This window comes from Cricetulus griseus, chromosome 9 (assembly GCF_003668045.3).
Source record: "Cricetulus griseus strain 17A/GY chromosome 9, alternate assembly CriGri-PICRH-1.0, whole genome shotgun sequence".
Classification (NCBI taxonomy): domain Eukaryota; kingdom Metazoa; phylum Chordata; class Mammalia; order Rodentia; family Cricetidae; genus Cricetulus; species Cricetulus griseus.
The window spans coordinates 5,534,246-5,547,870 of NC_048602.1; the positions used below are offsets into that span (position 1 = coordinate 5,534,246).

At 49.2% G+C, this 13,625-nt stretch overlaps 2 protein-coding genes across 4 annotated transcripts in view; one reads left to right on the forward strand and one right to left on the reverse strand.

Annotated features, from left to right (window-relative positions):
• Window positions 1-936: 936 nt before the first annotated feature.
• On the reverse strand, window positions 937-3,759 carry Thap8 (THAP domain containing 8). The gene is given in 5 exon segments (XM_035449482.1): window positions 937-1,123; window positions 2,652-2,812; window positions 2,848-2,962; window positions 3,410-3,554; window positions 3,666-3,759. Coding segments are annotated over 5 exon segments (702 nt in total).
• A 6,955-nt stretch (window positions 3,760-10,714) lies between these two features.
• Wdr62 (WD repeat domain 62) overlaps window positions 10,715-13,625 on the forward strand; it is a 42,001-nt gene continuing 39,090 nt past the window's right edge. For all 3 annotated transcript variants that reach the window (XM_027431283.2, XM_027431284.2, XM_027431285.2), the window contains exon 1: window positions 10,715-10,948. In XM_027431283.2, the coding sequence (XP_027287084.1) occupies window positions 10,772-10,948 (177 nt within the window). In that variant the 5' untranslated portion in view covers window positions 10,715-10,771. The remainder of the gene's footprint in view (window positions 10,949-13,625) is intronic.

The window sequence follows — 13,625 nt, forward strand, 5'->3', positions numbered from 1 at the left end:
AGTGTTAACAGATATGGTCCAGGCCTACAACCCCAGCACTCAGGAGGCTGCAGAGGAAGACCTGCAATTCAGTTTAATCTGGGCAACATAGCAAAAACCAACCACAGTTCCTTTCTCCACCACCACCACACACACACACACACACACACACACACACACACACACACACACACACACGCACACACGCTCACTGCAGCTACACCTGCATCCTCGCAATTCCTTCTGCTGGGGAATTATTCCCCCAACACTTGTTTGGTCCTCTCCCTTCCCTCTTAATATTTTACCCACAGGTAGGTACCTTTTCAGTGACATCTTTGTTCTCCTTATAAAAATTGCACCTACCCCCTTAGGTTTTCTCTAGAGCATTACAGCCTTCCTTACGCCGATGACCCAGATGGCAGGGCCTCTGCAGAGTTGTTCTTACACTGGTCCAAGTGCTCTCCAAACACACTCCCTTCTCCACCGCTGTCCCTTCTCCAGGCTCCATAGACTACCCACCCTCCCCCACCGCTGTCAATCAAACCTCTTCATTCTTTATAACACCTGTCATCTGGAAGTGAATTGGTTTACTCGTTCACCTTCTACTCAAGCAGACATGAGCCCAAAGGTAGGCAGGGATGGTTCGGGGCTGTGTTCACTGCGTGTCCAAGAACTCCACAGCAGGCTTGGCACAGCACTTCATGGCGGCTCTTCAGAACCAGCCATCGAGTGACCCTTGTTCTGCTCAGTTTGTTTTACTGATTGCCAAGGGTTTGAGTTGGGGGTGGCAGGGAATGGACACCCCAGAGGATAAACATCCAAAGGGATGAGGCTGTGAGGTCACACACAAGGTTCAAATGGATGGGAGTGGGACCCAGATGCTAGGGGCATTGCTCCTCCCCAGGAGTAGGCAGCAGGGGCAGACCAATGCCAAGTGTGAAAACTCTTCTTCCACCGCTAAATCTGTCTCTCGACCCTGTCACTCTGACCCTTACGCACAGGGGGCCTCTGGGTGTCCAGGGGCTTGGGCTTAGCATCCAGGGTGGCAGGTATATAGCCTTGGGCAAGGACCACGGCTATGCCAGGCCTTCCACAGATGACAGTGAAGGTTTGGGGCTCCTCATGACCAGGCATCTGGGCCATCCTGGCAAGAAGTGGTGGAAACAGGAAACACAAGGGAGACAAACAGGCATCCCGTGAGGAACAGGAAGGCCAGGCATGTCAGAAACAGGAAGATGGAGATGGAGAGATATGGAGAGACAAGGCAGCAGACCTGAGGCCAGAGACAGTCACGGAGAGGATGGGAAGATAAATGCAGGACGGACCAACATGGAGCGACAAAGACATTGAATGATACAGATAAAGAGTGACATGGGGAGACGGGGAGACAGGTGGGGAGACAGAAAGTCAGTGAGTGTGGAGGGGATGGTGAGGTAATAAGAATTAATAGGGGGCTGGAGAGATGGTTGAGAGCACTGGCTGTGTCAGAGACCCTGAGTTCAATTCCCAGCAACCACATGGTGGTTCCCAACCATCTATAACGGGATCTGGTGCCCTCTTCTGGCCTGTAGGCAGACATGCAGATAGAGCACTCATCATTTTTTTTTTTTTTTTTAAGATGAATTAATAGGAGGCAGAGACTTAATGGGGTCAGGGATATATAGAGAGAGCATCAGCCCAGTGACCCTGACAAGCTCCATTGAGAGTTCCAGGCATCAGTCTGAGCTCTGTCCCTGCCCCACGGTACCACTGATGTTCAGACCAGTCTCAAAGCACCAGGGACAGCCACACTGCCTCTCCAGCTGACCACTGTCACCTGGGAAAATGAACCCCGTGCTCTTTGTCTTCTGAGTCATCACAAACCAACCATTCTGAAGCACTGTTGTGATCAGACAGTCTCCCCACCAGCTGAAGAGGCCTCTGCCGGAGCACTAAAGACTGAACCTAGGACCTCACATGTGCTAAGCAAGCGTTTATCGCCGAGCTAAAGCCCACTCCTACCATGGGGTCATAAGCAGAGGAAAGACGTGGTCCAGATTTGACTTATCTTACATCTCCCAAAAGACCAAACTCAGCAGTATAATTTTGGAGTTGCCTAGGAGTTTTAGACTGCCTGAAGGGACTGCAAACACACACAAGTCCATGGCTGCCAGGCGAAGAGGGGTTGCAAACACAAACTCTGTGCCTATTCCTGGTTCTACAGTTTTATGCCTACCTGATTTGGGACAAGTTAGGCCTCTGCTTTTATATCTGGAAAAAGGCACCAGAGCAGGATCATGAGCATAGCAGTTTTTGGCAAGCTTCACTCAGGCATGAAAAACACGCTCCCTAAACATCTCTCCTAATTGTGCCTTAACTAAGCTCTGATTGACGTTTGCCTGGTGTTAACAGATTTTTAATGTCTTCTTGTTTCTGACAGGGTCACACATAGCTCTAGGCTAGCTTTGAACTTGCTAGGTAGTCTAGCCTGACCTTGAATTTGCCGAGATTACGGGCCTGCACTGACACTCCAGGCCTGTTTTGTCTGGCTGGTGCCAGAAATGGAACCCATGGCCTGGCCCTTACTAGGCAAGTACCTACAACCCCAAAGGCATGGGAGGGTCTTTAAACACTGGACCCGGCAAGTGGAGCAAGCGCCCTGGGTACCAGTCCCAGGGACACTCACCCAGCACAATGGACCCTTTTGTGTGAAGGCCAGCAGGCTCTCCCTGTGCAGCTGCTGGGCCAGCTGTTCCAAAGCTTGCAGCTGTGCCTGGTGCGACTCCTGGCGCCTCTGCAACCTGTGAACCCTCTGTTGCAGCGCCCCTAGCCCCTAGAGTAGCCTCCTACCCAGCTTGTGGGTACTAGTTAGGGACTCCAGGCCTTGGCCCCTGTGGAAGCAAGTGGGAGGGACAAGGGGGTCAGGAGCAAGGTGGCTGCAGCCTCAGGGTCTCCTAATACAGGTCCCAGCACCGTGAAATGCACTGGGGCAGAGGCAATGCTGCTGGGCTCCAGGGGCATGGATGAAACCCCCTGCCCGGGAGGAAGGGACAGCCACAGGCTTCTCAGTGCTCTTGATTCTTGGCTGGCTCTAAAAGACAAGATGGTGCATTGAGTGTGTGTGTGTGTGTGTGTGTGTGTGAGAGAGAGAGAGAGAGAGAGAGAGAGAGAGAGAGAGAGAGAGATCAGAGCAATACCCCAAGGGTCTTTCCTTTAGGCCTACGAGCTGGGGTCAGTTTCTACAGAGGCCTCCCTTAGGAGGGGAAGACTGAAGGACAGCATCAAAGAGGGGCTTGCCTTGGGGGGAGGGGGCTGGAGTCAGATTCTGTGGTTATTTCCCAGGTGGCAAGGCCGGGGATCAGCCTCTACAGGGGACCTCCTCACCTTGTCAGGGGGCCCCGCAGAAGATGGAGGGCACAACATCAGCCCACAGGTAGCAAACTCCCATCACCACTGGAAGCAGGAGTGTGTGAAATGCTGCTCACTGCACAAGTATTGGTGGCGGGTGGGTAATCAGTGTTCATGGCCTACGTGCCACAGCCAGGCCTGCTGCCTGGAACCACCCTTCAGCGGGAAGCCGCAGCATCGTAGAGTCACTAGGTAAGCGCCACAGGTCCCCATGCACCCTGATCTGAGGATATTCACACCCAAGGACCCTGGGCTCCATGGTTCACACCTCCCACCCAGGCTGGCTCTCTCATGCTCACATCCTATTTTTGGGGCTCCAGCATCAATCATCTTTCTTCCACTGTTCCTCTCATCCCAACTGGAATCCGTCTTCTTCCAGCTGGGTTCTGCCATGGCTACCCACGGCCGCCCTCCAACTCTGTTCCTGTGCATGGATTTGAGGGAGGGGTTTATTTATAAAATTGGATAACTAGACTATGAGAGTCCGAGGGAACTATTTCTTTCCTATCTATATAACAGGAATTCTTCTGCAACGTAACTGCATGCGTGTGCGTTCACGTGCAGGTGCCCAAATCCAAAACATCCACCTAGAGCTGGGCGTGGTAGAGCACATCTGTAATCCCAGCATTAGGGAAGCTGAGGCAAGAGAATTGCCATGCATTTGAAAGCTAGCCTGAGCTACATAGTAAGACCCTCCCTCCCTTGCCCCACCCACCTCCCGTGTGATAGAGTACTTGCCTTCCTCGAACAAATCCCTGGGCCCATCCCCAGTACCCTATAAACCAGGTGTGGCGTTGCGTGTTTGTAATCACAGCACTCAGGAGGAGGAGGCAGGAGGATCTCAAATTCAAATTGAAAGTCATCTTTGGCAACCTAGCAAGTGTGAGCCTCTGTCTCAAAAAAAAATTAAAATAAATAAATAAAAAAATTCCAGCAAGATAACTCAGTGGGTGGAGGGGCCTCCCACCAAGCCTGATGACCTGAGTTCAACTCCCAGCACCTACATGGTAAATAGAGAAAACTCACTCTTGGAAGATATCTTCTGATCTCTCTCTCTCTGTCTCTCTCTCTCTGTCTCTCTCTCTCTGTCTCTCTCTGTCTCTATATATACATATATATCACATATAAATAAAAAATAAATGTAATAAAAAATTAAATCAAGCCAGACCTTGGTCACACAGATACACACACACACGCACACGCGCACGCACACGCGCACACACACAGAGAGAGAAAAAGAGAGAGGGAGAGGGAGAAATTAGAAATTAATGTTGCTGCCGGGTGGTGGTGGCGCACGCCTTTAATCCCAGCACTCGGGAGGCAGAGGCAGGCGGATCTCTGTGAGTTCCAGACCAGCCTGGTCTGAAAGAGCGAGTTCCAGGACAGCCTCCAAAGCCACAGAGAAACCCTGGCTCAAAAAAAAAAAAAAAAAAAGAAAGAAAGAAATTAATGTTGCTAAGCATGGTTACTATGTTAGTTTCTGCTTCTAAAAAAGTCTTTGAATGGGTAATAGTGTCACAAACCTGAAACCTCATGACTAGGTTCTGGCTAGTTCATCCTCTGGCAGCTGCCAAAAACTATGAGGCATTAAATGTTTATCCTAAGTCAGTAAAATCGCAGCTAGGAGCTGGGCATTGGTGGCGCATGCCTTTAATCCCAGCACTCGGGAGGCAGAGGCAGGTGGATCTCTGTGAGTTCGAGACCAGCCTGGTCTAAAAGAGCTAGTTCCAGGACAGCCTCCAAAGTCACAGAGAAACCCTGTCTCGAAAAACAAAACAAAAAAGCAAAAAACAAAAAACAACAACAAAAAAAAATGGAGCTAGGGGCTGGAGAGACGAGATGGCTCAGAGGTGTGCCCTCTTCTGGCCAGCATGGATACATGTAGGCAGAAAGCCGTATAAATAATAAATAAATCTTACAAAAACTGGAACTAGTTTGCTACATAGCTCTAGGTCACTTACATAAAGACCTTTACAGGATTTCCCACACTAATCTCTTTAATGTTTTGCTTAAAATTGGTCTATTTTAAGTGTTTTTAATGATTTTTTTTCGAGACAGGGTTTCTCTATGTAGTTTTGCAGCCTATCCTGGAACTCACTCTGTAGATCAGGCTGGCCTCGAACTCACAGAGATCCGCCTGATTCTGCCTCTTGAGTGCTGGGATTAAAGGCGTGCGCCACCAACGCCCGGCCGATTTTATTTATTTTTTTTTAATTTTATTTTCTTGTGCATTGGTGTTTGGTGTTTGTCTGCATGTATGTCTGTCTGTATGAGGGTGTCAGATCCCTTGGAACTGGAGTTACAGATGGTTGTGAGCTGTCTTGTGGGTGCTGGGAATTGAACCAGGGCCCCAAAAGAGCAACCAGTGCTCTTAACCGCAGGGCCATCTCTCTAGCCCCCTCGATTTTAAATATTAAAAAATGGTACATGAGAGAGAAATGCCCCCATAAATGGAACCCCAGTGCTTGGTGTGATGGTGCACTCTTTTAACGTCAGCTTGCAGGGAAGCAGAGGCAGGCAGATTTCTTTGAGTTACAGGTCAGTTTGTTCTACACAAGTTCTAGGCCAGACGGGGCTACATAGTGAGATCCTGTCTAAAAAACAAACAGCAAACATAACTGACTCGGGGAGGATCTGGAGAGATGCTTCAGAGGTTAAGAAGACCACTTGCTGCAGCCTTTAATCCCAGTGCTCAGGAGGCAGAGGCCAGGGGATTTCTGTGAGTCTGAGGCCAGCCTGATATTGAGGAATTAGGTCGAGTGGGGGGATGAGGGGAGCAAGACATCTCAGACAAAAGCCAGATAAAGCAGGGACTACAGGTAAAAGAGACAGAAGGGCTGACTCAGAGACATTGTGATACACAAAGAGCAGAACTCCAGGGCACACAGCCAGGGAGTCTGAATGTCGCAGTCCCTTCAGCCTCCATCTGGGAGCGAAATGTCCTCCCTAGCCCCGTTCTTCCTGGACACAGACACGAGACCTACTGACGCAGCATCCTTTCTCTCCTGCACACAGAGCCTGCCAGCTGACTCCTCCAATGTCCACACCCTCTTTCTCCTTCCTATCAGAAATGCACCTTTGAGGTCATTAGCATTTTCTGAGAAAAAGGGGCATCCCAAGTCATGTGAACATGTTCTGGCCAGCATCTGCCTTCCTGTAGTGTGGGATGTATAAAGGAGACAGGACACTCCAGAGCAGTCAGAATGGTTCCAAGAACAAAGAAGCAAAGTGATTAGCATAATAAAACCTCTCCACAACTTGGCCTAGGCTTTTTCTCTTGGATGCCTTTAGAGAGAGAGCAGCATTCATGATGGACCCTCCCTCTAAACACCTATATTAACTGTGTTCACCTTTGTCACCTGTGTGAGCATGGATGGTCTCATTTAGAGAATGGCACAGCATGCTCTAAAGGCCTTTTCTTTCTTTTTCTTTTTAATTTGATTTATTTATTACGTATACAAACATTCTGCTTCCAGATGCACACCAGAAGAGGGCACCAGATTTCATTACAGATGGTTGTGAGCCACCATGTGGTTGCTGGGAATTGAACTCAGGACCTCTGGAAGAGTAGTTAGTGCTCTTAACCTCTGAGCCATCTCTCCAGCCCCAGTCTTTTCTTTCTTATTAACATAGCCAGTGATTTATTCAGGGTGGTTAAGTGTGTAGCTAGAAGACCATACTCCCAGGCTCTTTTTAAGTTGGGAGGGGCAATAATGACAAAGCTCCCACTGAATGGGATTCCTAGGAAGGCCTTGTAAAGGGAACGGCCACAGTTTAGTGTTGAGACACCCTTTTGTGTTTCCTCCCTTCGGGAACGACAGGGTGTGGTGACAGAAGCCCTGGTGGTTACTATCTTGGAGCCACAGGCTAAGGATGACAGAGCAGGAGAGGACCCTCACCTTGGATGATAATGGTGGAGCTGCTGTACCAACACTGAAATGTCAACCTCTGCACTTGTTGACACCAGAGGAGCATGAGGTGCCGGAGACGTGCCTCAATGGGTAAGATCACATATTGTTCTTTTATTTATTTATTTATTTATTTATTTATTTATTTATTTATTTCCCGAGACAGGGTTTATCTGTGTAGCTTTGGAGCCTATCCTGGAACTCACTCTGGAGACCAGGCTGGCCTCGAACTCACGGAGATCCGCTTGCCTCTGCCTCCCGAGTGCTGAGATTAAAGGCATGCGCCACCAACGCCCGGCGAGAAGCAATTTCTAAACCAAGCATGGCAGGGCATGTTTGTAATCCTCGCATCTGGGAGGTGGAAGCAGACGGATTCAGAGTTCAAAGCTGGGCTGGAGACATGGCTCCGTGTTTAGAAGCATGTACTACTCTTGCAGAGGACCAGAGTTCAGTTCCCCAAACTATCTGTAACTGTAGCTCCAGGAGATCCAGTGTCCCCTTCTGGCATCTGCCAACAGCAATACTCACACACACACCCTCCGCCATGCAATCATAGATAAATATTTTTAAAGAGTCTAAAGTTGTTTTTAATTTTATGAGTTCAAGGTCAGCCTGACCTTTGTAAAATCTTATCTGAAAAACATACAAAACAAAACACCCTGGCTTTTTATGAAGTTATCTGGCTGCCGCACACAGATTGTCATTGTCCTTGTTACTATTACATGCCAGGCAGTGCCTGGCGCATAAATGCTATCCATGTATGTTATTGTTGTAAGACACGATAGTGAAGAGCTGTCCATCACTGTGTCTAACAGGTGATGAGATGGTGGTGACATGGATACATGGATACAAATGGTTTGGAATGTGCTTTCCTAATCACTTAGTTGAGATTTTTCCATTTGCAGTTATAACTGTACAGGAGAAGTCTTGGTGATTTTGCTGGGAGTGTTGCTGGGAGTGTTTGTAAGGACAAGCTAAAGGGTGCAGTTTCATTGATAGTCAACATTGGGGCAGAGATACTGACAAAAGAAAGGACTATGGATGTTCCCTGATTGTGGATTCAGTTCAGTGTTTGAGCCTTTCACCTGAGTGGCTTTGCTTATCTTGTTTGTCTTTTAGACAAGTCTCATGTAGTCCAGACTGGTCTTGAACTCGCTATGTAGCCTAGGATGGCTTTGAGCTCCTGAAGCCTGCCTGCTTCCTCCTCCAAGGATTATAGTCATGCTCCACCAAGCCCAGAGACCTATCTATAAGATCTGTCATACAGTGCGTGTGAGGCAGAGGCAGAGGCAGGAGGATCTCTGTGAGTTCCAGGATAGCCAGGTTTATGTAGAGAGGTCCTGTCTCGGTCCAGAAAAGATTCCTCGGAGCGCAAACAAAATCTGTGAGGACCTTGTTGTGACACACTCATGTTTATTTAAAGTTTTTGGCCACCAACGCCGGCCAAAGTTTTTTGTTTTTGAGACAGGCTCTCACGTAGCCCAGTTTGGCCTAAAACTCTTTTGTAACCTTCGACTATGATCCTCCTGTCTCTACCTGCTGAGTTCTGGGATTATAAGTGTTGTTGTAATCTTAAAAAAGCAGCTCAAGAGAGACACCGTGCGACAGAATTAAAGCAAAGGGTTATTATTATTATTATTATTATTATTATTAAAGGAAATGGACGTTAAAAGGGGGAAAGGAGACGGGGGAGTCCGGCCTCTGGGGACAGGAGCAGTGGGAGAAATGCAGGGTGGGGGTGGGGGACAGATAGGAGAGAAAGAGAGAGAGAGGGATGGGAGGTGGGCAGGGCCCTTTTAAAAGGGAACAGAGTGCACAGGCACAGGTGGTGCTCCTAGAGGCTGCAGCTGAGGGACCCCAAGGACAGGCCAGTACAGATGCCTAAATACTAACAAGTATGAGCTATCACGCCTAGCTTTCATTTTGGCTTTTTGAGATAGGCAGTCTTGTAGTCCAAGCTAGTCTCTAATTGCCTTTGTATCCAAGAAGGACCTTGAACTCTTTATGCTCCTGCCTCCAAATGCTGGGATTACTCCTGTGTGCCAATATGCCCACAGTGTCATGTCGTGCCCACATGACACCATAGTGTCAAAAACATATATAAGCACACTCATTGATTTAGGAGTAGACCCTCTCTCTCTATGTTATAAAAAAGCTCCCTCAAAGAAGAGCTGGAAAATAGACAGCTGGGTTAAAATCAGACCCTTCCAACGGATTTTTTTTTAAGATTTTATTTCTATTTATTATGTACACAGTCTTCTGCCTGCATGCCAGCAGAGGGCACCAAATCTCAATCAAGGTGGTTGTGAGACACCATGTGGTTGCTGGGAATTGAACTCAGGACCTCTGGAAACAGTCCATGCCATCCCTCCAGCCCTCCAACAGATATTTGATGGACACATAGTACATGTCAGGCACTAGAAACCTAGGATTAACAGGAAACAAGAGTCAAAAATCCGTTGGTGGGCTGAAGGGATGGCTCAGAGGTTAAGAGAGCACTGGCTGCTCTTCCAGAGGTCCTGGGTTCAATTCCCGGCAACCACATGGTGGCTCACAGCCATCCGTTATGAAATCTGGTGCCCTCTTCTGGTGTGCAGATATACATGGAAGCAGAATGTTGTATTCATAATAAATAAATAAAATCTTATTTAAAAAATCCGTTGGCTTCAGAGAGCTGGCTGACATTCTGGTGGTGGAGACAATGTTGAAAACCTCAAGCACGTGATGCTCCAGACAACGTGTTAAAGAAAAACAAGCAAAAACAAAAAGCCCTGGACTGGAGAGATGGCTCAGCGGTTAAGAGCACCGACTGCTCTTCCAGAGGTCCTGAGTTCAATTCCCAGCAACCACATGGTGGCTCACAATCATCTGTAATGACATCTGATGCCCTCTTCTGGTGTGCAGGTATACATACATGGAAGCAGAATGTTTGTATACATAATAAACAAATAAAACCTTAAAAAAAAAAAAAGCCCCAAGAGATGGGCAGGGAGAATTCGGTGTCTACACATCCCTCTCACCCTTTCACTGTACTATGCGGCAAAGGACAACCTGAAGGCTTAGCTCATAGAAACTAAAGCCCCACGTCTCTCTGGGGGAAGACAAGGCAGCGAGGCTCAGTCAAGCTCTGAAATCAAGACTGGCTAGCCTGGTGGTGGCGCACGCCTTTAATGCCAGCACTGGGGAGGCAGAGGCAGAGGATCTCTGTGATTTCCAGGCCAAGCCTGGTGTGCAGAGCGAGCTCCAGGATAGACTCCAATTACAGAGAAACCCTGTCTCGGGAAAAAAAACAAAACAAGAAATACAAAGGCGGTGGCTCCACCCTCAGCCCCGCCCCCCCACTCCCATTGGTCACTGCGCCCGGCTGGCCGCCCCGCGATTGGCCAGACGGCCGCGGGCCGCGTCCAATGGGCGGCGGCGGCGGCTTTCCCGCGGCCATTCGCGTCTTGGGCGGCTGTTGAGAGCGTTACGGGCGCTGCCCTCTGACGGGACGGACGATGGCGGCCTTGGGGCCCCGAGGCTACACGCGGGGTGACACGATGGAGAAGCTGCCCTCGGTTATGGCGGGAGTTCCGGCGCGGAGAAACCAGTCCTCCCCGCCTCCCGCCCCTCCGCTCTGCCTCCGGCGGCGGACGCGCTTCGCCACGACTCCCGAGGACACTGTGCAGAACCGGGTGAGAGTCCGCTCGCCCTGCTCGCCCTGCTCGCCCGCTCCGGGCGGGATCCTCTGTGCCCCCTGGGTCCCCTCCCCCGCCCCTCCCCCGGGGCCCCGGCCCCGCCCAGGCCCGCCTGCGTGTGCACGTCCGTGGGGAGGGTGCCCCGGGAACGAGAGTCAGAGCTGCCATGGGGGTGCTGGGGATTGAACCCGGGTCCTCTGGAAGAGCAGCCAGGGCTCTCCGCCACCGAGCCGTCTCTCCAGCCCCTGCAAAACGTATATATACATATATATATATGTGTGTGTGTGTGTGTGTGTGTGTGTGTGTGTGTGTGTATATAAGTATATATATATATATCATTTATTTATTGGAGGGGGATGGGTTACACCTGTACCATGCATGGTGCAGCAGGCGTAAACTTTGGAGACGAACCTCTCCCAGCGTGGGTTTTGGGGGAATTGGAACTCAAGCTGTCAGCTGTGTGAGCTCTGTACGGCTCTGGAGGCCTTGGGACCTGGGAGGCTGGGACCAATAAATGAGTCAGACTGAAGTCTCGAGCAATAAAATAGCCAGCTTCCCTCCAGAGCCTGAGACGGTTTGTACTCCGAGGGTGAAGAGGGGCCACATGGGTACAGTGTATGTACAGTCACAGGGACAAGCAAGCCCCATGTGGCAGAAACATGCTCTTCTGTAGAGGCTCACACATAAACACATGACGGTAGCCAGCTGGAGCGAGTAATTTGAAGTCATCGCACCCCTCCTGTGCCCCTCCCAGGGGCACAAAAGCATCATCCAAGAACAATTGCGTGTTTTTTGTTTTTTGTTTTTTTGAAGAAACTGAGGCCGCAAGACTCTTGTCTTGGTTTCTTGGAGTTTTCTCACGAACATTCAGAATAATCCCACTCACATGCCTCTATTGTTGGACTGTGTTCTGACACTGAGCCGCCTTTCTGGCCACACAGCGTTTGTTTGTTTGTTTGTTTCAGGTTTATCAATCCTTACTTATGTGTGTGGCCTTTCTGCCTACATGTATGTATTTGCACCATGTGGGTGCCTGCTGCCTGAGGAGGTCAGAAAGGGGTTGTTGGATCCTCAGGAACCGGAGTTGCAGATGGTTGTGGGCCCTTTGGGAGAGCAACAAGTGCGCTCTTAACTGCTGAGGCAGCTTTCCACCCCACCAGCGACACAGAGTGGTTCTCTAGTCATTTTCTGGACACCTAAATCTTTTTATGAACTGGAGATGACAGTCATACTATGCACAGGATGGAAGGAAGATGAAATGGTGACTGTGCCCTTCTTGGCACACACACAGTGTCCAGATAAAGGATGCATCTGTGGCAGCTGCTGGTGGCTCTTTTTCCTCTTATGTGGATTTTTGATGCCTAGGCTGGGATTAAAAGGCGAGCCTCACCACCCCATGTGTTGTAATTTAAGAAAAGCAGCACGTGAGTGAAAGATGCCATACAACAGGGTTCAAGCAGAGGTTTTTTTAGGAGGGAAAGGGATCATAAAAGGGGCCAGGCTTTGGTGGCACACTCCTTTAATGCCAGCACTCGGGAGGCAGAGGCAAGTGGATCTCTGTGAATTCGAGGCCAGCCTGGTCTACAAAGCTACACAGATAAACCCTGTCTTGGAAAACAAAGTGTGGGGGAAGACCAGCCTCCAGAGACAGGAGCAGCAGGAGAGGGGAAAGAGAGGGAAAGAGAGAGAGAGAGAATGATGGGAGGTTCCCTTTTAAAAGGGAACATGATGAATAGGCACAGATGGTCCTCTTAGTGGCTGTAGCTGAGGGCGTATTCTGCCAGAACCCCAAGGACAGGCCAGTGCAGATGCCTGAATACTAGCACCATTGCTGGCTTCCTTCTATGTCCTTCTTGCTGAGGTTTTGCCACACTGGTCTGCTTTCTGTTTTCCTGAAGTTGCCCTTTTTTTTGTTTTGTTTTGTTTTGGTTTTGCTTTTTTCGATTTCTGGACTTTGCATTTGATGATTCTTTGCCTGAGTGTTTTTGCTGCAGTCTCTCTGGCTCCTTCCCATTCTTCAAGTCTCAGCCTGAATATTCCTGTTCAGAGAGGTGCTATGGAATCCCAGTCTAGAGACACCCACTTAACTCTTCCCCCAGGGCCCTTACATGCTCATGAAAGTGCTTTGTGTGGTCTTGAACTGCCTGTAGGAGAATGACAGAAGCAAATACAGAAAGGCTGCCATAAGGTGGTCTGGCACAGCCTCTGGACACGACTGCCTGAGCTCAAATATTCTGTCCCTTGTAGCAAGTTAGGAACTTTCCAATGCCTCAGTTACCCCGGCTGTAAGGCAAGAATGATGATGTAGAATCTCTTACACTATGCTAGCTTTTATGATTTAATTTGCTTTGTTTTGTTTTTGATACAGGATCTTATAATGTAGCCCAGACTGCCCTCAACTTATACTCCTCTTGCTTCCCAAGTACTGGAATCACAGATGTGTGCCACCTTACCCAGCCTCTTCATAGGGTACCCGTGAAATTCTGTGGGTTCACATATCTTCAGCCTCAGGCACATTGTAGGTACTCTACTAGTGTTAGTCAGTACCGTTGTTATCGTGTTTGGGCTGACGTCATTTCTCTCTCTCATTTAACAGTACATCACAGAGATCATCTGACTTGCAAAAGCCGTGCTGTAAAATGTCCAGTTACACTAAAGCCCCATATAACTAATG